Genomic DNA, 24,995 nt, shown 5'->3' with positions numbered 1-24,995 from the left:
CCCAACTAACTAAGTCCCTTCCACTCGCAGCCAGCCTCTTATGAGGACACGCTGCCTTTCATTTTTTTTAAATGTGATTTAAAACGTTACAAACATCTGGTAACAGAAGGACTCATTCTGCAATTATTCCAAGATCGCCAAGATTGTTGGGAGACAGGGGGTAGGGGTTGGGAGCGATTCTGGCGACAGAAAGACGCTGCTTGTCCCGCAATGGCAAACCCTCCAAGTCATCTCTTCTTGGAGTCTCTCTCATCCCCCAGGCTTAGTTAAATTGCTTTGACAGTCCCGTAAGCCCTAGACATCACTGGTGAACGATCTAATGATTTTTAATTTCATTACATCCCGCTTAATTGAGAGGCTACCAGTACTGGTTACATCCAGCAATTTGTTAAATGAATTTCTCATTGTTGCTTCTCAATCCGTTTGTTTAGAGAGATTTTTGCAATCGCCGCCTTTTCACAGTAGGGGAGGCTGCCTTCATCGGCCTTCCATCTTGTGCCGGGCAGTTTCCAAGGCTACCGTTACCTAACGAAGTGCTTAATTCCGGAAAACAGAGCTCTCTGTTCTGGTAGAGACGAATGTTGGGGAAATTCAGCGCCACTGTTAAAGTTGACATTTCCAATTTGTGTTTTGGTTCTGGTTCTCTAACGTTGATTCTTATCTCGCAGATACTACAGGCGGCGGAGATGTGTTCTATGTCAGTACTTTTACACATCAACTGGAATAACGGAACTCATTTAAAAAAAAATAACTAAAGGATTTCACTGGCGCCCCGGAACTTAAAGGAGGGTGTTTGGGCCACTTTGTAATACAACGTTATTTCGCATCGAATGGATTGGAAAGTTAGGCCGGGCAATGGAAGGGAAATGAACACGTGTGCCTCTCTCATAATACTGGTATTGTTTATGTTAAGACAGGCCTCCCCGTGTCCCATCGTGCATCGCAGCAGAATGAGGCAATTTGTGTTCAAGGCCATTAATTTCAGGTAAAGTGAAAGGTTCCATTCTCAACTGGTGCTTGCAAACTATTGCATTCCTGATGCGCCGCTTTTTCAAAAAAAAAAACAACATAATTTGGCCCAATTCCGCAGTTGAAATAGCAACCTTGTTAATGTTCATTTCTAAGATGTACAGCAACACGAGAAAACCAACGATAATTATTCACGTTAAGCCAAATGTCCCACCACTCTACAATTTTCCCGTTAACCCTTCGCCGACCATCGAGCCGGTTCCGTTTCTTTGCATTCCTCGCTAGCGTGAATGGCAAAAAGTTTGACAGGATGTAACTTTCGTGATAACCGCGTGTTTAACAGTCAGCCCAACGTTAATTTGTGCTCTTCTGTTAAGATTGGGCAGGTTCCGATGATCATTGGAGTTCAGCTACTTAATGGAAAGAGGTGGAATGCAATTAATAAAAATAGTGAAACACTTACATGTCCGAAGGGGTCCAGGTGGTTATTGGTAAGTTTGAGTTTTTGGAAGGATACCAACTGCCTCATCCAATGCGCCCCAGTGGCAGGTGAATCTGGGTGAACGTACAGCCTCCCCGGCATCGCAGGTTCCGCCTTCCCCGTCACAGACCTTGGGAAAATAAAGCGTGGAAAATGTCCAGGGGTAATCGAAGCTAAACTCCTACATCAGTCCAGTCTAGACACGGAACACACAAAGAGCGTTGCCAACGATAAAACAGGTGTCGTCCTCAATGAATATTTTATACACGTTGAAACCAAACTCTGAATCTACTTCACAGAATCACTGCTAGGAAGTGAAATGCTCCAAATACCAGGGGGGAATTTCCATTTTGAAAAAAAGGCCGCGCACTTGTCTGAATCAAACCTTATAAACCCACTTAGGGAGACGCTCATTTTTCCACACACGGCCTTCTTTATACACAATATACATGTCAGTTTCCACCCGTGTAACAGCAAGTGGCGCGTATAAAAGACTCATCATTGTCATATCCCCACACAACACCATTACCACAATATTCCGAAATCTATTCAGCCCAACAAGAATTCTACTTTTTATTTAAATCTCGTAAGTGTGATGGAGCAGACAAATACTACACTTGCCATTTGTTGTCGGCGAACTTATAACGGTGGTCATCTGCCGGTACGATGTCCATTAGAAGGATGTATTTTGTCTTCGGATTTAACCCGGTCACCTTCACTTTGTAACTGGGAAACATGCGCCTGAATTAAAACCAGAAGCGTCTTTAATGCAGGGGCATAAACCACTCTCCATAGAAAATATGAATTCCCACCACTGTAAACAATGATACGTGCCGCTGGAGACCTCGTTTGGTGTTTACTGATACATGACTTTGTTTTGTACAAGCAAACTGATGGAAAAAAGGTTGATTGTTCAACCTGAACAAACAAACACGATCTGTAATTCATGTACACAGTAGACACGAGTTATAAAAGCAGCGGGTAAACAGGCAGCATTAATGCAGCAAACTAATGTACACAACATGGCTTCGATCATGGCCTAATTTGTACCCCGCGTACAAAGCCTAATGTTCCATCTCTTTGTATCAAAGTGGCTCTTAGTTTGTGAATGCGAAATGTGTTTACAGAATACTTTGGAAATATAATCTAAAGATGACTTTATTCATTGACATCGCATTAAAAAAGGGGGGAGGGGCGGGGGGAGAGAATAAAAGGCTTTTAACTGGAAGCGCTATATTTGTTGTCTCACCATATTACTGAATAACAGCTTGAATATATGCAGATCTTTATAAATATTTATTACTTGTTCGGCGTAAGTGGGATGAAATTGAAAGCCCACGAGGAAACATATTGTCTGCATGCAAATCAAGAAATGTTGAGGGGGCAGAATACAAATCATTGTTTTAATCCGAAATTAAGATGATATCCTGTTTGCCTTAGCTCTTTCAAGGAATCTCAATTTGAATGTCCCGAATTTCTGCCTCATTCTACAAGTGTGTGAATTATTTAGAATCTTACTGCAATTATCATTTTTACAAAATAAACTAAACTAAAGATGAGGTGGGGTGGGGGGGGGGGGGGTGGGGGGTGGGGGGGTGGGGGGGGGGGACTTTAAATTAATGAAATGCGAATGTTGCGGGGAGCAGATGATTTCATGTAATTAGTATAATTTATTAATTCGAGTCTGTATGTTCAATAAAGTACCTTGCCGCATCAGTTTATAAAAGCTCAGCGGTTTAGCTAAACATTCGAACTATAGTTGCTACAAATAAAACGAGGACAAATTTAAAAATCTGTGGAAGCTTTCATATATATTCTATAAACAGTCTAGCTTAAATATCACTTCAAGGCTGACTGGATTTGCGCTCTACAGCCACATTAAATATTCCTTATTAAAAATTGATTAATCTGAGCCTGTTTAACGTTGAGAACTAGAGTTATCAACTATCTATTATATTCGACTCTTTAGAAACACTTAAGAATTTCCCTTTGGGACGAACAGATTTTGTATAACAGTGAAAGTTCTGTCATTGCAAACTTTGGTTGATCGGGAAGCATATTCACAACTGCATTTAAGTAGCAGTCGAGCTATGAGCATGAACACAGTAAATTGTCATTGTAAGAACAACAGCCATTATGGTAGCATTTCGTTTTGGGTTAATTACCACTCCCTTACCTTCCCGCTTTCGTAATGATCATCTCTGTCCCGACTTCGTGAAATTTTAACCATAACTCCCGTTCATGTAAATACACTTTAATCCCTTCCATTCCCTAGAAGTGGGAAATATAATTAATAAATACCCATGCCTAGAAGTACATTATCAACAAAATAAATACAATCTAAATAATCAATGCAATGGCTTCCCGTTATAATTTACCCCCTCGGTTACAAAATCAGTACTTAATCAGTACCTTGGTCTTAAAGTATGTAACAAGGAACGAGATTAACCAATCAAGCGTCTGCGAGCACTGGCACCGGGAAAGGTGTCAGAGATGCATTTACAGACATTTACATGTAACACCCAATTGTTACCCGTGTTAAGCAATAAGGTGCACTCATTGTCTGAGACCAACCTGTTGACTGTATGTAGCCTGCTGTGGGGAATGGGGTTTGTTGGCCGCACCGAGCAAGCTGTCCTGCTTATTTTCTGAAGAGTGTTCCTTCGGCTCGGGGTCGCTGCGTGTTGAAGCTGGCAGCCCGAAGCCTTCTTCAGTCTCCGCCATATTCCGCCGCACGATTCTTGCGAGAGAGGCAGGAAAACCCAAGCATTGAGACTTAATTGTAAGCAACGCAAAACGACCATCACACGGCACAGTCCCTTCTTGACAAATATGCAGTAAAAAACATAGTAAAATAGCGAATGGGTTAAGGGACAAAGGGGGAAACGAAACGCTCTCAAAAATAATACGATGTTACCAGACCGAGCTGCCGCACTATTACATAATGCAGGCCTTTTATATGAAGTTATGGAAAATTAAGGATAAAACTATAATGCCAATCTTAGCTGGCTCCAAATGATAAATGAGGTATTCACGAAATTCGTCTGGACTTCTGGAAAGAGTAATAAAGATAAGGTTGCAGGCTGCTTTTGAGCAACTGTTTGATTGGAGTCTAAGCAGCAATTACAATCCCTCCACTTTGTAGACCAGCGTTTCTGCATTTGACCCAACTTCTTCCATTGGTTTCAGGGCCCTGTTAAAGTGTCGGCAGCTTTCGACATCAGTCCGAGTTTTCACCGTGTTATTGCGAGGGCTTTGCTGGTGAGCGCTTTTAATCACTCGCCGTACACTCCGAGTTAGTAGACGGCGAGGCACGTGATCGTGTTGATAATGAGTAGATTTCAGAAGCGTGTGATCGACTGAAAATTAAATATTCTGCATTTGATCATAGCTTTCCAAATGGGCAGAGTTCTGCCGTTTGAAAGGCCAACCCCTACCACACCTCCCCGCCTCCACAACCTGTCACCAGAGCACCCGCATTTTAGTTTAAACTATCTTAAGGTGTTATTTCATCTCTGATGTGGCGCAAATGTTTTGAGTCGGTTACTGAATTACCTAAATACTGCCAGCTACATTCATTTGACAGTCCAGTTGACTTCATCGTTTCCCATCTTCTCTCTCTCTCTGCTTAATGATTATATTCGTCATCACTTTGAGACACAAAAACACTGACCCGAGTTTGCAATGCAAATGAAACACAAAGCGCGCAATAAAACAATTCACTAATATTTTCATCATTTGGATATAAAAGCATGCCAGCATTTCCCAGAACTGAAAATAAAAATCACAATTTGGATAGCGTTTAGTTGGTCTGTATCATATCCAATTAAACTAGGCCTCTGCTTATAATGCGCAAACGATTAGAGACGAAGGGGATTACAATGCAAAAATAACGTAGGTCGCATTTATCCCAGTTGTGCGGCTACTAATGGGTTCATGATATTTATGTGCATTAAAGTTATATGTCGCCGGCTCGTAGCCCTGTTTAATATTTTATTGATCAATTGTTTACACAAAAGGACATTGTTCAAAGCAGATTTAACTGAGAAGATTTTACGCAACTTTGATTGTTCTTATTATTGAGATGCTAAATTGTAACATCCTCTTATTTTTAAGTACATATCTGTAATTTAGTTTAATTTAGAAATCATATTTTTCACGGATCTTTTGACCGCACACTTGATTACCCACGCGTTTTACTATTGCTCAGCATTACGGTTATGAATAATTCACACAAATCGTCAAACATAGCGTGTGTACCTGTAATGGACGGAATTAACTTGCAAAACGTATTTATATGAAGATAAAGCATAATTTCAGGACGTTGTTAATGCATCATACGATTGAATGAGAATGCATTGGGTATTTAGGAGGAAGGCCTGTGTGTTGTAAATATATTTTCCTTTTTGGGTCGGCGAATGGGAATGACTCTGTCTACCTCGCTGGCTATTTTATAACAATCTTATTCGGACAGTGAAGATATGAAGCCTGCTCTGTATGGGATGAACAGCACTGCCACTTTGCACTTTCTGCTAACTTCAACTAATGTAGATGTTTTATAATGTGACAATACCTACATGAACATGTATGTCATCAACATGCTTCTTAGCTCGAGTTCCGGCAAAAGAGTAACTGATTTCGGGAATATATGTCGCTTGCAGAGTTTCCCAATCGGGAGGAAAGCGACAAGAAAATGCTACCGGCAATATTTACAAAAAACAATCGCCAGAAATATTAAATCCTCGCTACAGTCGAGCAAACTGCGAGGAACCACTTTTTCGATGCTAAACCCTCCCACTTCTATTATGATTGGTAATATTACAATTTGACGTATAAACGGAAGAGTATCAGAGGATCAGAAGAAAGCGATGTGTCTGTACAGATAGGCCGCGACACTGTGCTTGCAAATGTAAACATACACTCATATTCGACAGTGGCCACTATTGGTTATATAGACAGTTTTTGAAATTTCACTAATTACTAGATGTCCAGCTCCCAGCATTTTCCTAAAGACTTGCCCACAATAATCTGGACCAATCCGAAATACTTCCTTTTGTTTTGATTTCCGTGCAGGCCCCGTTATTCAGTGATAAGATACTTGAAAGAAATCGCGATCGCTGCTCACACAGACAATGCACTCAACATGCACGCAAGCTGAAATGCAGAACACAAAGAATTAAACTTTACCCGAGGGAGAAATGGCAATGTACCTTCAGGTCTATCCACAATGGAAGAGTATTGATACAATCCTTCGCAATCGCTGTCTTCCCTGGTTAGACACAGAACACATCCCAGGCTGAACAATCCAGAGATCGCCAGGGGTATTGCACTTTTCCAAATACTTCCAGGTTGCCGGACGCGCAACGAGTGATTTTGAGGGTGGAAAAATAAGGCCTTGTCGTAGGATCTGTGGTAGCTATGCACAAGAAACTTGGCGTGCAGAGGACGAGTGGGAAAGCAGTTCACCCATAAGGTAGATTTGGTGGGCGCTGTGTGTGTAATATAGGAAATGCGCGCACATCCAGTGGAGCGCGCTGACTGGAGTGACGTGGGGAACCAACCTTCCGTGCGCTCCAAGTGCTGAACGCCTGTCCAACCAGCGCTGATCCACACACAACGACTCATCCCAGACCCCCCAGCATCCTGGCAGCTCAAACGCAGCACAAAGACACGATGAAACTTGAGCACCTCACCATCCATCTTGGTCCTTTTTTTTTAAACCAAAAGGCACCCCCCACAGGAGACAGAGAGAGAGAGAGAGAGAGAGATGAGAGAGAGAGAGAGAGTAGAGAGAGAGAGCGGAGAGAGAGAGAGAGAGAGAGAGAGAGAGAGAAGGAGAGACAGAGAGAAGAGAGAGAGAGAGAGAGAGAGAGAGAGAGAGAGGAGAGAGAGAGAGAGAGAGAGATCGTATATTATCGACTCTCGTATCGCTAGCTAGATATAAGCTCACTATCTCTATCTCTCCCCCCCCCCCCCCCCCCCCCCCTCTATCTCTCCCTCTCACACACACACACACACAATCCTCCACCCACAGCCACATGCACACACAGACACTAAGCCACACACACACGCACACACAACCAATAAGCCTTTATCCACTGACAGGACCTAGAAATCTCTCCGGGAGAAAACAAAATTCCACTGAGTGCTGTGAAATGCAAATCCGATTCCCCTTTTAGGCTGTAGATAACTCCGGAGCACACCATGACGTTATCCAGATGGGAGAAGCAGAATTCAAGAAAGTCACAAGCCTGTCTGAAGAAGCAAGTATTAAGATACAGGACTGGATACTTTTGCATTTTTCTCTTTGTATTTATCAGCGGAGGGGGAAGAATTGAAAATTATCTTTGTATTTTATCAGAATTTTGCGAATTGAGGTTTAAGACATAGATTCAGACTGTATTAACGGCACCGTGTAAATTAATGCCCGTGACAATCAAATCAAATACACAGGCTTTCACGTAGAGTGAAACCAGTAACATTTAAGGATTTAAATTCGCAATACTTTTTTCAACTTATTTCAAAATACATATATCATTCGAGCATCGTTGAATGGGTCATGTTTGCTATACACTATGCTCTCACCTTCCAAATTAACCAGTGTAGGAACTGTATTTTCGATAAGGAAATGGTCTCATGTCTCTTAGTAATCCTGTACGTGACACCAAAATACATTTTACATTTCAATCAAATACACATGTCTTTGTGGCTACCTGAGTTACATACGATTTAATAAACTTTCTGCTAATGTACTTCGTATTGGTTTGCAAGATGTACTGACAAGCACAGCTTTCACTTCTAGATCTGAACTTTTCATAGAGGAAATTAATATAAAACAGTATCCCTCTGTCATCATAGCATACATTATACAGTCAGTAATGTCGAGTAGTCACGACTGCGAGACTCACTGAAGGCAAAGGTGTAATATATTTCTTCGTATCCAGTGAAACCGAATTCGCCCCTTATTTTAAATTAGGCAGTGCTCTGGCCTAAATCACCATTACTTCTACTATGTGCATCTCGATGCATGTAGTTTAAACATCACGACATTAGACTTAACGGTGAGATGCGGCTAATGTTTCATATTCCCCTCCCCAATACCACGACAGCGTTATTTGACCTGCCTTTTTCGGATCTTAATGCTATAGAATGAATATGTTCATTGTTAAGGCGATGGAAAGTACTACTTTAGATGATAGCTTTAATTTCGTCCAGATATTGAATGTTTATGTATTGTTTGGGCACTGTGCGATTCGGTAACATTGCCGGAATATTTGGTGAAGGGTGTAGATGAAATTTTATTTAATCTCTCCAACTGAATATTGTGTCTTTACAACCTAATACAGATAGCTCGTTGCCACATGCATATTTTAAAATAGTGGCAATACATCTGCAGGTTCTATAGTAAAAAACGACGGCAACACCCACGTTAACGCACGTTGAATAATACATTTCAGCCATCTCCAATGTAATACATCATCACATCAGAAGTTTTGTAACTAAGATATGTTTTACCTACTGACGATATGCAATATTTCCTCGACCAAAACACCAGCTCCCCGTTATGTTGGGATCATGCTTGCAGGCTTTTGTTTCCTATCTTTTTTTTAAAAGTTTGATTCGGCGCCAGGAACACTTCAGCCCAGGGTCAACACACCGCCCAGTTACTTTCGTATTAAACCACTCCAGCGACTTGACCGAATTTAATATTAGAGATTTTACTAGTCATACGCCAATAGATAAAGAATGCCGCGAGAACATCAGCCATTCACCTATAGAAGTCGTTAACGTCACCAATACGCAAATGGGCTTTTTGTGTTGGTTGACTGAAATCCGATGGATTCTTAACCCGAATCAGGATCATTGCCGGCAAGTGCATTGCAATTTGCGTAGACCAGGCAATGCTCGATGTGGGGTTTAAAATCCAACAAGGCATACGTTGAATGTATTTTCTTTATCGGGTTGCAATGATTAGATGTTGGAGTCTGTTTAACATTCTTGTGCCACAGTTCTCTTTTCCCAGTTTAATTCGCCACTCGGTTGCTGGAATTGCATTATTAACTGAAATCTTGTCAAATGAATGTAGAGACACTTGGGTGACAAGTACTGCGCTATATATAGTCATTGATAACTTGCTGATTCACAGTATCAGAAGATAGCGCTTGGGAAGCAATTATTACCAGTGTTCACTTTATCATCTGCCCCACTAACTCAGCTAACAGAAATTGGGGATAAAATCGTTAGAGGCATCCATTGCTTCATTGCAAAAAAAACCCCAAAATGCTAAGACTTTCTTCCGATGACGTTCCGCAGCTGGCACACCTAATAATACATATGCAGCGCCAATTAAATAAGTGAGAAGGTTACTTTGAGCCGAGCGGAGTTGAGGGTTGTTAAGAATACCAGTGACCTAAGGGTTTTGTATTTAGGAAACGATATTGGCAGTCATGTTTGGCAAGTATTTGCGATGAGTGAAGTCCCAGCGATCTGCAATGTTTATTAGAAGCTATTTATAACGTGCACTAACGCATCTATGTTTATTTCCTATTTAAATAAACATCATGTTTGGGATGAAAATTTTAACATAGAATGCATTTTAGCTGAAATGGTTAAACATCGCAGTTGCTTAATGTATGAGGGAAGGCCATGGCCGCGTTCGCCGTTCGAAATAAAACAATAACAGGCCTCTGTGATGAATAATACTTTTTGCGGCTGTAACAACATGAAAACAATTGTATTCTTGCTATGTAACCAAATGATGCTTGCTGCATGCATGATTCATTTGATTACACATGTCAGAGAAATACTGTGGTCTCTTAAAGTATGAAATATTAAATTAAATCTGTAGTTACAAGACTGCACAGCAAAACGTCACTGCAGCCATTTTTTTACTGCATAAAATTATTTACTTCAGTTTTTCTAAACAGGCGGGGTCCTGGGTTACTACTCCGTTGTTTTGGCTGCAAACAGCATCATGGGAATTTGTCTGGTTATTACATACAACAACGGGCAGGCTCCCAATTCAATTTAATACGTGCCGAGGCCCAATTCCAGTTGTAAGTCCACATAGTTTTGAAACAAAATTCGTTATAAAATCAATGCATCGAAACTGGGTGCAATATAGAATGGATTAGAATGGAATTTCATGTACTATTCCATGAATCGACCCGAATAAATAATTACACATCCCATTTAGCACAATGGTCTCAAGGTACTTATCCATGATTGTATATTCAAGTCGTTTTATTCTTTAAGGATTTCACCGTGATGAATAATGCAGAGCTACCAATCGCACATTTGCACCGTTGACTCTGGAAACATTTGTCACAATGATATGGGTCAATATGAGGTGGAGTTGAGATCTGAAAAAGATCACTCACGTGATTTTTTAATGCCTGCAGAATCTCCTTCCATGTACGGTTTAAAAAAGAATAATTTTACAGTAATCCAATTATCAAAAGATGAACTGAATTCAGCGAGTGTTGGATTTCATTTTTAGCATTATTTTTGTTTACCGGGGCTAGTCATCGTTTAAATTTAAAAAAATCAAAATAAAGCGTAATTAAAAACTCTTTAAATTGGCAACCGTAAATGAGACAATATTTTATTTTATTAGTCGTGGCAATTAGTTATTGGCGGTTGTTGGGAATTAACAAAGTTTCATTAAACCAGTCTTGTTATCCACATCCTTCATTAGAATCCCTGCCTACATATAACAAACAAGGCACTGCATTTAACTTTCCACATGCGTTCAACCTGTAAGAGGTTGGCGTGTAAATGCTTATGCAAGCTTGAAGGTCTGTTTATTTTAAATAAGATGAATTTATCTTTAGAATAAATGGTGCATTTAGAGTAAAGTTTTAATGTGTACTGAAATGTTATCTACTTATTTTGCCGGGTTTCAATACATTTATTGCTGTTCTTAAATACATAAATGTTAAATATTACACATGGTAGCCATGAACGAATTTGGCACACGTAAAATGTGCACATTTGGAATGGCATATGAGTAGGGGGTGTGTAATTAATTGAAATACATTAAAAAATACGGAAACGTCATACTGACTGTTAATTCGATGGAAGTATCCATATTGCTAATAAACAGGTGTAAATTAGGCAGCGCCAACAAAGCTAAGTGTTGGGGGGGGGGGGGGGGGGGGGGGGGGGGGGGGAGAGGGGAGCCATCCAAATTGGAATCGAACCTCGAACCCATGATTTCCAATCACAGTGCCACCCTGGAATCACCCACCTCAACAATCCTACCAAAAAGTTAACTCAACCTGTAAGGTGTTCAGGGTTCAAAAGGGAACTGCAGATGCTGGAATATCGAAGGTACACAAAATTGCTGGAGGAACTCAGCGGGTGCAGCAGCATCTATGGAGCGAAGGAAATAGGCGACGTTTCGGGCCGAAACGGCCGAAAGTCTGAAGAAGGGTTTCGGCCCGAAACGTCGCCTATTTCCTTCGCTCCATAGATGCTGCTGCACCCGCTGAGTTCCTCCAGCAATTTTGTGTACCTGTAAGGTGTTCAGATGCTGACTCCCTCCCATCCACGGGGACATGATGTAACGCACGCCACTTGCAACTCTAACCAGGTTCAAGAAGTCCAAGAAATTCCAGCTTACACCAAATGCTTCACCAGCACCAAATTCACCATAATTCCACCAAGACGAATGGTCGCTGTCCGCTCTGTGCACAACCTATAAATTCTTGTTGAAACTTATATAACAGTGCCTCAAAACCCAACCATCCCCAACATTTAGAAGGACGAAGCCAACTACCACATGGGAACACCGTCATCTCCAATCTTCTATTAATGTTATACATCACCCCAATGGGGGAAACATAAAGTCATGCATTCCTCCATCATTCTTGGGCCAAAACCATTTGGCGTCCCAGCTAACACAACTAACTGTCACTAACAGGCAATTTACCCATTCGAAAAAGATGCTCAGTCCTACCTTCTCAGAAGCGACTAGGATGAGCATTAAACGTGGATCAACTATTCCCATAGGCCATGAAGGAAATCAAAGGAGCAGCTAAGAAATAATGTTGTGCTTACGTTAGGTAGACAGAAGTGCTGGAGAAACTCAGCGGGTGCGGCAGCATCTATGGAGCGAAGGAAATATGCAACGTTTCGGGCCGAAACCCTTCTTCAGACTTACGTTACTTCGATTTTGAGTACATGTACCAGAAAGGGCACATTTGGGGGGGGGGGGGGGGGGGGGGGGGGGGGGGGCGTTGAACAACGATAAACTTGTGTATAATTTAAGTTAATTTATGAATGACTTTCTGTGAATTATCAGTACAATGTTATGGTCCGAGAATTAGAATGCAAACTTCATTAATTTGGCCGGAGTTACTAATAATAATCTCCATACTTCAGAATTATGTTAATATTAACTCGTCTCCAGGGGATAACTTTGCCCAATGAGGGTGATTTAGAGAAAAATAAAAATATCGTAAAATCAATATAACAATTAAGAAGAAAAATAACACCATTGTTTTCTACATTAAAGAGGAGGTTTCCAATTAAAATGAGTCGACGTGGAAAACAGTGTACGACCAAATAATGCAAACAAACACTGTTTAATATTACTGATCACCGAATAAAGTCTGGAAGTTCATTTCCTTCAGTAAATTATGGAACGTTTCAAATTAGGAATGATCTAGGATTATTAGTCCCTCAAGGTCTGACGAACAGTCAATATATTCGAATTCCCGAAAATCATTGCAATTTTAGAAAGTGCGATCGTGTGCGTTTTTCTATACATAGGAAACAACCAATGGAAGCTACAAACATCCTGATGGAACCGTGCTCGGTTTTTATAGATCACTTGTACAGCGAGTATACATGTGTAACCCCGGCCAGGTTAATCAGTTTCCTATCAATCAAAAGTTTACGAGTTAACAGGAAATGCTGCAAAGATGAAAAGTACTGCAAAACTGTTGAAGACATCAGCCGAAGGAGCATGTCGTTTAGCCTGGGCGATCTCTGTTCTCTCTCAGTAGAGGATTAAAGGCATGTATCTTTAACGCGGCCTGTTGTTGGCGCCAAGTGGTGTGTTATTAATCATGACTTTTAGCTCCATTTTACGGAAAGGCTGTGCGGCTACATCTCTTCACCGCCGAGTTAAGATGGTGAAGTAAAAACATATTTTTTAGCTGTTCTGTCTATATTTGTATCTTAACGAAATCCTGTCGCGAATGTCAGAGGTCCTTCTAATAATCAGACTATTGCTAGTCTACGGATCAAACTGACGGAGCGATTACACCAGTGACCGAATGCAAGTCCTCTCCGGCAAGGTTAATCTGTTCGCGCAGAAGACAAATATATCACGCAGTTTCAGATCTAAATTCAATAGAGGCCTCAAATATATTGCCGCATTCTTTGGAGGAATGAGAAAGGATACGTTCCACCACGCAACTTAACCTGTTAAACCTCACAGCGCAGTATCATTTCAGTTTAAAGATGATCAAACGCAACTTGCATCTTGACGTTTAACTGATTTTCAGCAAGGAATGTTGGCAATGGATTCTCTCCCCAATACAGAAAGTTTATCACAATGATACAACATACCAATACGTAAGTGTAAAGGATTAGTTTAGTTTGCTAACATCGTTATCATAACGCCTGAAATATTGGCAGCGTGAAATACGCTCCAATAGCTTTTAGCTGGCCTCTCATTTCGAATCCGACACAGTTGTATTCACATTAATAGCATCTTTTCAAACGAGGCTCATTTTAGTGTGTTCTCTCCCTCCATAAATACTGATGCAAATAGTCATACCTGTCCATACCTGAAGATTTTAGTAGTTTAAAGCCTAACTGTATTAAATAATAACATACCATTTATGGGTTTCTTTGAGACCGACCTACTTTAAAATTCACTTGAACGTGATCAGTTTCCTTTAGTTAGAGCCTTTAAAGTGTAACTTCTTTTTAAACCACGAGTGAATTGTGTGTCGTTTGAATTTCTTTATCCCGTGGTGGCCTGGAATGAAATATGTTCTCTATGATATTATGCGCAAACATTTGCTAGGTTTGCGACAGTTTGTCGACTTTAGGCGCACGTCTTTTAAAGCTGAAGATTCAATAATCAACACACATTTTCACTTCGAAGGAACGTGTTCTGACGGTGGATCGCATGTGCGTTATTGCATTCGATTAGTACCGGGTATGGTAAAAATGCACAGGCAAACAACGCGCGCCTTTAAAAGCACAGAATTCATAAAACTCAACAAACAACACTATGCACAAGTGGGAAATGCGTGTTCTCTTTTATAACGAACATTTTAAACTATCTGCAACCAATTTTTTTTCTGAGGGGGGATAGAATTTATCATTTAATAGACAGTTTTCATTGAGTTTTATGCGTAAATGTAAGTCGCGGATACGAAAATAAAATTAATGTATTCAGAATAAAATGGAAATTATAATGCCCATGACATTTCTACTTCATCGGAATAGTTTTGAGCAATGTTTGAATTATATTTTATCTTACTTTTCAAAAACGTATTAAATGCTCGATTATAATTCAGATTTAGAAGTGGTATCAGCGTTTGAGGCTATATCCCGCATGATAATGCTCTAAAAAGTCGAAAAAATGCCACTTACGTTTTTAAAGGAAATGATATATCCTTTATTCGTTGTAAGTGCTAACATTGATAGCTACCAACACTACAGCAGCATTAAAATCAGCCAAAGTGATAATAGTACTTTAAGCCTTCGCCTATCGCATTTCCTTCCTCTCCCAAGGATACCTTTCCTCCTACGCATGTCAATTCAACAATCTGGCGATTCAACCATATTCCAACAATTATCAATGATCGGACACCTAAGTGAAAGCAACGAGGGCCCTTCTCCAGAAAAATTTAGTAATCCAGCAGAGCCACAGTAACATGATTAATTCGTCTGATGGGGCCTCGTGTGACAATCGATTATCGTGTTTGCCATGTTATAACAGAGGCTACATTTCAAAACAAAATATTGTATTGATCATAGTAGCGATCTGGGACTTCCTGTGGACTGTTAAATGAAGGTCCCTTTTCGGGATTTATATTCTAACGAGACACCGTCACTTTATGAGAACGGCATTGATTCGGGTTTAATTAGATTTGGCCATTTTACCAATGATACGGATGCGCTGCATCCGCGCTATTCTTTGCCAATATGTGTTTCAAGGAGATTAATTTCACTCCCCCCGTGTGAGACATTTAACTGATTCAAAGATTGTTAAAAAAAACACACTAAATTTCGTGTGGTTTGAGAGATTTGATGAATGACAAAACAAGGCAACTCAGCGAGGAGTTTTTTGCATATTCTATCACTAGGTTTGATAATCTATTTTACACTGCACGTTATCCATATGGCGACAGTGGCAGAAGACAATCTGGAGCTGTCTAAATATTTGCTTATATTTATATAGGGTAGCTATAAGCTTTACCGATCTCATAAATACCAGGAAAATAATTCAACGGCGAATTCACACCCATCCCATACACAGTTGAATCTTTACTCTTATACACACAATGGGGTCGCGACTTTCGAGAGTTTAAGTGGTGCTGGTGGAAGCTCTAGTTTAAAATTGCTTCGGTTTTATAAACCATCCTTTTACTTCCGTTTCAGCGACATGGCCAATAATTGAGCGTTTTGTTTTCATTCCAGAAGTGCTAACACCTAGTTTTAGAAATGATCGAAACAAGGGATTTTTTATCCTATGTATTGAATTTGATCCCCCTTACATGGATAACGGTGAACAAGACATCTATGCGGGTAATGGAATACACTGAAGCCATATTAAATGTTAGTTCCACGTTAAAGTACTGCAATCTCTCTAGTTTCAATATACAGACATTAATAATTTAATAATGCTGTGAAGGATTCCAACATTAAATCCGGGACCGTATTTTTTTTTAAATGAATCTTAATTGAGTACCAAGCTAACAGGCAGGTTAATCATTACCTATCGGATGTTAAGGCCAGCGCCTGCAGCCGTCTTGTTTCTATGCAAGAGGTACGAACTCAGAAATATACCACAAGTGTAATGACCTAGCAAGTTCACAGCTTTTGGGTTCTACGTAAACTGAGATAAACGACACTTTATCCTAAACTGAAAAAAGTAAGGAATTCCTGTTATTTTTATGTTTGAAATTAAGGCACAATTGCCCCATCCCCGCAAACAGAGAAGTCTTGCACATCTTTCGTTTTCATTCCAGAAGTGCTAACACCTAGTTTTCACTACATAAATAAATTATCAGTGAATTGCCTGGGTTTTCTGTATAGGAACGTTAACTAGTCATGCTTTGAAGATCAGTGGTAATTTCTGAAATGCCTCCAAACCAACAGTTTACAAAATTCGAGGGATAAGCGCTCGCCAGCATTTGGCGTGACTGTTGTTATACCAGCACGGAGAGAAACGCCCTATTAGCCAAAAGAAAATAGTCACAATTATTCTGAAATATTTACGTTCTGCCAGAGTTAGCAGATTGAAAATCTAATTGGAACATTTACAATAAGGGGAAGGATAAAATTTGGCGACTACAACAGTAAACAGTATCGAGGTGTCTGTTAAAATTAATCCCTCTCGTTTTTACTATTCCATGCTTCACAAGAAGTAAAACGAAATCAACGATCGATGTTGTGTTGATGTGCCAAGTTCGTAACAGGGTTCAAACTTGGAAACATATATAGATATTAAGATGTTGCTTTGTCTTAATAAATCAACGTTCTTCTCGACCGACCCTTTCACGGTGAACTTCGCCGCAATCAGTACATCGCAAAGAAAATAGAACTTACCTTTTGGAAAGGGTAAGTGCAAAGTTAGTCGATGGTGAGAATTAAAATCGGCGCATAAGTAACAGCGGAGGCAGATAATGAAGTGGAGATAACCGATATCATTTGTGAACAACTCAGTTTTGGTCTTGTTCCTCAGATGGCAAGTTTGGAATGTAATCCCCCCCGCCCCCTCTCATCCACCCATGCCCAGCACATGCGCACCCCTCCTTCTCACCGGCAAGCGGAATATTCGAGCGCATAACCTGGTTAGCCGAGTCAAATGCACACATTCATGTAAATGTTCATAAGATATCCGGCTGGAGAGACTGAGCGATAGGTATGTTAGCTATGATTTCAAACCTTAATTTGGCTGAATTTGAATAATGGAACAATTCTGATGTATCCACTATTAATAGTACAGAAACAGAGTACTTAGACTTAACTGATAAAACATGCTATTTACACCACTGGATCTTCCACTCAGTCGATCAACCCACTAAATAAAGATTAATTCAATTTCGTGCTAGTTGCTGGATAGCGCTTTGAGTCACAGCATCAGCTGGAGTTGACTCTAAAGTGGGTGGAATAGTAGATAGCGAAGATGATTATCAAAATTACAGCAGGATCTTGATCAGTTGGGCAAGTGGTCAAAGGAATGGTGAACGGAGATTAATGCAGATAAGTGCAAGGGGTTGGATTTTGGGAAGTCAAACCAGGGGAGTACCAACAGAGTGAATGACAGGACCCTGGGGAGTGTTGTAGAGCAGGGGGATCCATGAGTGCAGGTGCATTTGTACTTGAAAGTGGAGTCAGGGTATTCTGTACTTTGGCCGTCATCAGTCAGGGAATTGAGTATCGAAGTTGGGATGTTATGTTGAAGTATGTAGGAAGGAACTGCAGGTTTAAACCAAAGATAGACACAAAATGCTGGAGTAACATCAGCAGGACTGGCAGCATCTCTGGGAGAAGGAATGGGTGACATTTCGAGTCGAGTCCCTTCTTGTACAAGACATTGGTAAAGTATTTCAAGTATTGTGTTCATTTTAATCACTCCACTAGAGGAAGGATGTTGCTAAACTGGGCAGTCTCGGACTTTAGTCCTTGGAGCAGAAGAGGATGAGGGATGATCTCATAGAAATGTCACATACAATGAAAGGCCTGGATAGAGTAGATGGGCAGAGAATGTTTCCACTAGCGGGAGAGTCTGGGACCAGAGGCGATAGCCTCGGAAATCAAGAATAAACCTTTAGAAAGATGAGGAGGAATTTCTTTAGCCAGAGGGTGGTGAATCTGTTGAATTTGTTGCTGCAAATAGCTGTGGAGGCTGTGTATGGGTATTTTTAAAGGAGAGATTGACAGGTACTTGATTAGTAAAGGTTTCAAATGTTAGCAGGATAAGGCAGGAGAATGGGTTTGAGAGAGAGTTGTGGAGGAGACTTGATGGGCTGAATGGCTCAATTCTGCTTCTCTAACTTATGAATACACAGTTTCATAAGTAGGGGAGTAGGGGAGTCAAGAGCCTGAGGGTATAGATTAAGGGTGACAGGAGAAAGATTTAAAGGAACCTGAGGGCAACATTTTCATACAGAGGGTGGGTGGTATATGGAACATGCTGCCAGCTGAGCTAGTTAAGGAAGGTACTATAACAACATTTAAAAGACATTTGGACAGGTACAAGAATAGGAAAGATTTAGAGGGATATGTACCAAACATGGGTGGGTAGGACTAATTTGGATGGAGCATCTTGGTTGGCATGGGAAAATTGGTTTGAAGGGCACGTTTCTGTGCCGAATGACTTTATGAATTTGAATTCAGTTAGAGCTAGACTGGTCATAGCTTCCTTTGTTTGCCAGCTGCAATAATGTGAAGTGAATTGGAGCAGAATCAACCCAATTTCTAAAGTAAAGCACATAGTGGTGAAGAGTTGAAAAAAACTGCACATAGTAGAAACCTGAAATATGAATTGAAAATGCTGGAAATGTGCAGTAAGTCAGGCAGCCTCCGGGGGAAGGGAAACAGGCCAATGCTTCACATTTAAGACCCTTCAACAGAACCTAGAACTGGAACAGGAAATTGTGAAGGAAGAAACCCTATCATGTTCTGGATGAAGATCTAAGGACTGAGAGCCAAGAAGAAGTAGCTACACAAATACCTCAACTTCTGTGTTGAATGGGCAGAATGGTCTGCTACTGTTCATTGGATTTCTAAGATATCATTTTTTCTTTTCTCACTTTTTTAAATAGGCTGTGTTTTAAATAGACTTTGTTTTCTGTTCAATAGGTTGCATACTGCACCCCATCTCCTACAGTTCAGCTGATACGCTGGAGTAACTTAGCAGGTCAGATAACATCACTGGTGACCTTTCAGCTCGAGACCCTTCTTCATACCTCTTCTCCCCCCATCTACAATCAGTCTGATAAGGGTCTCGACCTCACATCTTTTCTTCAGCTAAGCTGTCTGACCCGTTGAATTACTCTGGCACTTTGTGTTCTTTTGTGTATTAACCAGCATGCGCAGTTCTTTGTTTCTACATCAGGTGATACAGTATTATCAATGTATGTTTTCAGAAAGCTGGAATGATTAAAAAATCCATCTATTTTGTACTTCAGGAACTACATTTTTGATTGTGTTAATTCTATATCCAAGATGTATTCCAGAACCCCGGAAAAATTGTATTTCTCCACTTCTATAGGATTATTGGATACAATGGGGTTTTAATGCAAGATTAATAATGAAAGAAGTACTGAGTGGAGAGTACAGGTATTTATGTTCTTTGGTGCTTTCATTTTAAATTCCAGAACTGTCATTTGCAGTCAATGTATTAGTAATATTCCCAAAGTGAAACAAACTGGGTAGTGATAGTTAGATATGCATACATATCTAAGAGCCATACGTCATTTTAAATTACATGTGTAAGTATCGAAAACTGCAACTGATGTCATTTAAAAAAATAACGATAAAACATTGTACATTGGAATAAAAATCAGGCTTTGATCTCAGGTGTGGGAATGAAATAACCAAAGGTTAATTCGTTGGCAATGTGGCATTGTTTGCCTATTGAGTACTTGATGTGTCTAAAGAAAATGGAAAACCATTTATCAAATGGGAAGCTATCTATCCAAACAAATATGATCAGAAAGTATTGTCCTGAAATAATAAAATGATCCCTATTCACAATCTCACTTGTAAAATATGTCGATCTTTGATCACAGAGACACTGGAGAGGCATAGATGCTCTAAAGCTGATTCCTAGCATCAGATAGTTAACTGGAAGGAAGAACTGGAATTCAGAAGCTTGGCGAAGATGAGTGAATGGGTAGGACTGTAATTAGCATGGGACAAATAAATTGGAGAGCACTATTTAATGGCGTGACTAAATAAATCAAGAGCTACTGTCAGATAAATTTAATATGGATATGAAGCTCTTCACAGATGTAGCAGACAACAATTTAGCAATGGAATAATAAACTTGACATTAGTTAAGGAATACTTGGATAGTGCAACTCAGGAACCACATGTTGGTCTCAGTGGAAGGATTATCTTTCTTCCTGAAAGTGCTTCCCTGCCATGATTTTCTACTACCTGTTATCTTTGTTTGGTTTGGGAATGTAGAAATATTAGTGAGGATGCACTTATATCTTCTTGCAGTGAGAAGTTGGTAGAAATTGTCCTTGAACACCGTGGTGTTGGTTCTCGCAAAATGGTGTTGCATACGAAATTCACGGATGCTGATCAATGACACAGAAGAGACTTAACACATGAATCTGAGGTTTCTCTCCAACCCATGCAACTCTCTGACACACTGATTCTTGTTTATATACCAGCACTGGTCCAAAATACTGAAACTCCCATTTAACAGCATTGTGCAATCACCACACAGATTCTAGGAATCATTTTGATAGAATGTAAGATTATAAGAAAGCAGGCCACCACCAGATAGGGATGTTGTCTCTTCAGTGCCCACACGACCAAGGCTTCCCCCTAGGTATCACTGCAGCCTTGCAGCAGAAGGTATGAACAAAGCAGTCATTATGGATTTATTTGAGCAAGTCAGGATAGTGAATAACTCAGAGAGACATCAACAGTATTGATATTATCACAATATCTTACTGATGGACATCCCAGAGGAGGGAAATGCTACTGAAGTAACCTTGATGTACTGCAATTGTCCAATATACAGTATATAGTGTATGGTTGTATATCGAATGGTTTGTAGTCACAGCAATCTAGTAATAGAAATGGTACAGGCTGAGTACTATCAAAGCCAATGGAGTAATCTTTTAAATCCCAATGGTGTTTTGCTGTTGGTGCATTTTCCTTAAATATATCTTTCCAAATTAATTATATTTTTCTTCATAAATATTGTGTACATTGCTGCAAAAATCTGCATTTATGGCTTCCCTAATTGCTTTTTCTGTTAACAGTCCTCCTTCTAATTTTCCAATCTTTCAAATCCATTCTTATTATTTGTGAAGGAGGGTTAAATACTCGCACTGTTAAGTATGAGTTCCAGCATTTTGATGCAGTACCGGTGCAGACACAATGATGAGTGTGTGTGTCAATGTATTGTGTGCCTGGTGTATGGCTTAGAGAGGAACTATGAGTAGGTGGAATTCTCATGTGTATGTCTCATTGTCTACTTAAGTAGAATTTTTGTTTTGGGAAGAGTTGTCAAAGAAACTTTGCCAAGTTGAAGAAAATAAAAAAACAGAAGGGAAATGACTCCTCAAGTCAGCTCCATAACTAAATATGATATTGTCTGATCATCTGTATAAATGAATGAATGAATGCATGAACGAATGAATGAATGAATGAATGAATGAATGAATGAATGAATGAATGAATGAATGAATGAATGAATGAATGAATGAATGTAATACTGACTTGGCAAATGAAATTCCTTGTATGTTGCAAAACATACTTGGCAAATAAAGTACTATTCTGAATGAATGGATACTTTATTGTCACATGTGACAAGTCACAGTTAAATTCTTTGCTTGCATAACCAAAGTATGCAAAGAGTCGCCACATAAAGGGCACTTACACAGTTACAAAATGGCCGTGCCAGGTCCCCCTTTGGTCACAAGGTGGAACCCAACTTCCCAAATTTTTGATCACAACTTCCCTTTCCTCCTTTCTTCATATACCTGTTGATTCTTTTTCTTTTTTTTTTTTTGTATGGCTTTGTAAATATTTGATTAGTGTTCAAATGTAAATAATTTGGTGCACGTATAGTGGCTGGTGTACATATGGTGTACATGTAGCTGCTAAATTTGTATAAGATAATTACAAGCAGTTGAATAAGGGGTGGGAATTAATAAGCTTTGGCTTCTTCCTGCTCCTTTTCAGACACATATGATTTCATTTATTTATAGATATTGTTTATGACACTTTATAAATATTTTTGTTTTGTTTTTTGTTTGCTGTTTCACATTTGCTTTTTATTCTTTTATTCTGTTCGAAATAAATAATAAAATAATAATAATAATAATAATAAATAATAATTAAAATAATCCCTTTGTGCTTCAAATACCTGTCAGTCTCCTCCTTGAATATGACCAACGACTCCCCCACCACAGCACTCTAGGGTACAGAATTCTAAAGAACCACAAAGCTCTGAGAACAGAACTTCCTCCTCTTCCAGTGATGCATCTTGTAGTTGTCATTCACTGCAGTCATGGTGAGCCATTGGTGGAGAGAGTGAATATTGAGCTTGAAGAATGGGACATCAAGCAGGCAAATTGCTTTCTGCTGGCTGTTGATGATTTTCCTCAGCTTTGTATGAGCCGCACTCAAGTCGGGTGCATTCTGCCCTGACAGTTCTTAGGAAGTCAAAAGGTGAACTATGGTATTTATGTGAGTCATCAAGTTAATTTTTTATCCCCATTCAACCCCACTCTACCAAACCCTACACCCTATCCCCACTCCACCTGAAGGATCTTGATGGTTAGAACTTGACAATTGTAATGTTGATGAATGCCAAAGGGAGTTGGAAATTACTATTGCCTGGCACCTGTCAGATATGAATGCTCAGCTAAAAGCTATCCAGGACCTGTTGCACATAAACAGACCTTGGTTGCTGGAATTGTGAATGAGATTGAGTTGCATAGTTCTCTCCATTGATCCCCATTCTTAACCAAATTATAAAAGCAGGCTAACTGTTGATGAAGATAATTGTTATGAAACTCTATCATCTGGTCTGGTGCTGAGATAATTGCCTTCAGGAACCTGTGTGCAAAATATGAATACAACCAGGAAACAATTTACTCCAATTTCTCATTGACCTCTATTTAACTGAGGCACTGTTTCATCCGATCAAATACAAGATGAACTCTGTGCAGATGGAAAACTTTCAGTGTTGCAGAGAAGAATCACATTGTAGTATATCCAGAGTCTTGTCATGAGGCTTTTTGTGTTACTGATCCAATTCAGTTTCTGTTAAATAGGAATCGTCCATATTGTTGATTTGATGTTGGTGATGCTATAGGTGATCTTGTTCTACAGCATGATCGTTCTCTCAAAACTTTCAGCCCAATCTTGAGGGTTATCCAAGTCATGCTGTAGGTTTTAATGACCTACCTTTTGCAATGAGGTTTTCTGAAGTGGGCTGAATGCAAATAAATTGTCAATGAACAACTTAATTCCTAGCAAAGAATGTATTGATGAGAGATTTCTATATGTTTGGGCTAAAACATATTCCTTAAAAATACCACCAAGGCAGTTTTAGGCTTCATTAGGTTACATCCCATCATCGTAACTGACCTCATTGGTATTGGATATAATTCCAATCACTAGAGTGTATTCTCTTTGACTCAAACACTTTGCTAGGAATCCAGGTTATCATAGTGATTAAAAGCTTCCTGAATCAAAGGTCTCGACCCGAAACATCGCCTATTTCCTTCGCTCCATAGATGCAGCCTCACCCGCTGAGTTTCTCCAGCATTTTTGTCTACCTTTGATTTTCCAGCATCTGCAGTTCCTTCTTAAACATTTTCTCCTCCTCGCGCTTTTAGTTGTCGATTCCAATTCTGGATTGCTACTGTGGTAAGTGTAGGTGCCATTAATTTGGTGGAATCAAATTGATCAACTAGTTTTATTCAATAACACTACTGATAACTCCATCCATAATTTTATAGACATCGGCTTGGAGGCTGATGAAGCAATATATTTATCTTATTTATTTGTGGCTGGACATTTATGGGCAATTCTCCATGCTGTTGAATAAATGTAGACTACTATACTTAGGTCTTCAATGTGAAAGCCCAGATGGTTGAACCGAAGAATCTGTGATGGTAGGGATTTCACTAGGAGAGTGAAAAGGATAATGGAAGCAATCTCTTTTGCAATTGTACTTATCTTTTGTGCTTCATTAAGATGGTGAATACGAATGCTGACAGAGCCTGCATTTCCTATTGAGAGCTTGTTTGTCTCATTTTATATAAATGTTGAAATATGATGAGTATTGGTATTTCTAGGAAAACTAACTCTCACTAAATTCTGTTGCTGTTATGACCTTTTATAAATGAAGTGTAAGTTTATTTTGCCCATCGGTAGTTTACTATAATGTTCCCATTGGTATTGCTACACTTTATGTTAACTATCCCCCGCTGTCTTGAGCAGTGGTATAACATAAGCTATTTCCATTAAATCAACCTTCAATATAGTTAATAGGTTCAGTATGTCTTTTCTTTCTGTTCTAATTCTATGCTTGTCTGTATCCGTTCAATGTAAGCTTCATATCATCCACTTCTATGGCCACTAATATTCT

The 24,995-nt window shown here is 39.7% G+C and overlaps 1 protein-coding gene across 5 annotated transcripts in view; it reads right to left on the bottom strand.

Moving 5' to 3' along the window:
* The window catches only part of tbx5 (T-box transcription factor 5), a 28,602-nt gene extending 11,187 nt beyond the window's left edge, over window positions 1-17,415 (bottom strand). Inside the window, exons 1-5 of one of the 5 annotated variants that reach the window (XM_033043132.1) lie at window positions 17,249-17,415; window positions 4,025-4,190; window positions 3,627-3,721; window positions 2,072-2,191; window positions 1,433-1,580 (exon numbers count right to left, since the gene is read on the bottom strand). In XM_033043132.1, the coding sequence (XP_032899023.1) occupies window positions 1,433-1,580; window positions 2,072-2,191; window positions 3,627-3,721; window positions 4,025-4,174 (513 nt within the window). In that variant the 5' untranslated portion in view covers window positions 4,175-4,190; window positions 17,249-17,415. Of the gene's footprint in view, window positions 1-1,432; window positions 1,581-2,071; window positions 2,192-3,626; window positions 3,722-4,024; window positions 4,273-6,660; window positions 7,175-8,969; window positions 10,506-17,248 lie in introns of those variants that run through there. The other 4 variants (XM_033043133.1, XM_033043129.1, XM_033043130.1 and 1 more) reach the window with 4 other exon arrangements.
* Between the last annotated feature and the right edge of the window lie 7,580 nt (window positions 17,416-24,995).

The sequence above is a fragment of the Amblyraja radiata genome, chromosome 25, assembly GCF_010909765.2.
Source record: "Amblyraja radiata isolate CabotCenter1 chromosome 25, sAmbRad1.1.pri, whole genome shotgun sequence".
NCBI classification, from domain to species: domain Eukaryota; kingdom Metazoa; phylum Chordata; class Chondrichthyes; order Rajiformes; family Rajidae; genus Amblyraja; species Amblyraja radiata.
Note: the sequence above shows the minus strand (reverse complement) of the source record. Positions and strands in the feature narration are given on the sequence as shown.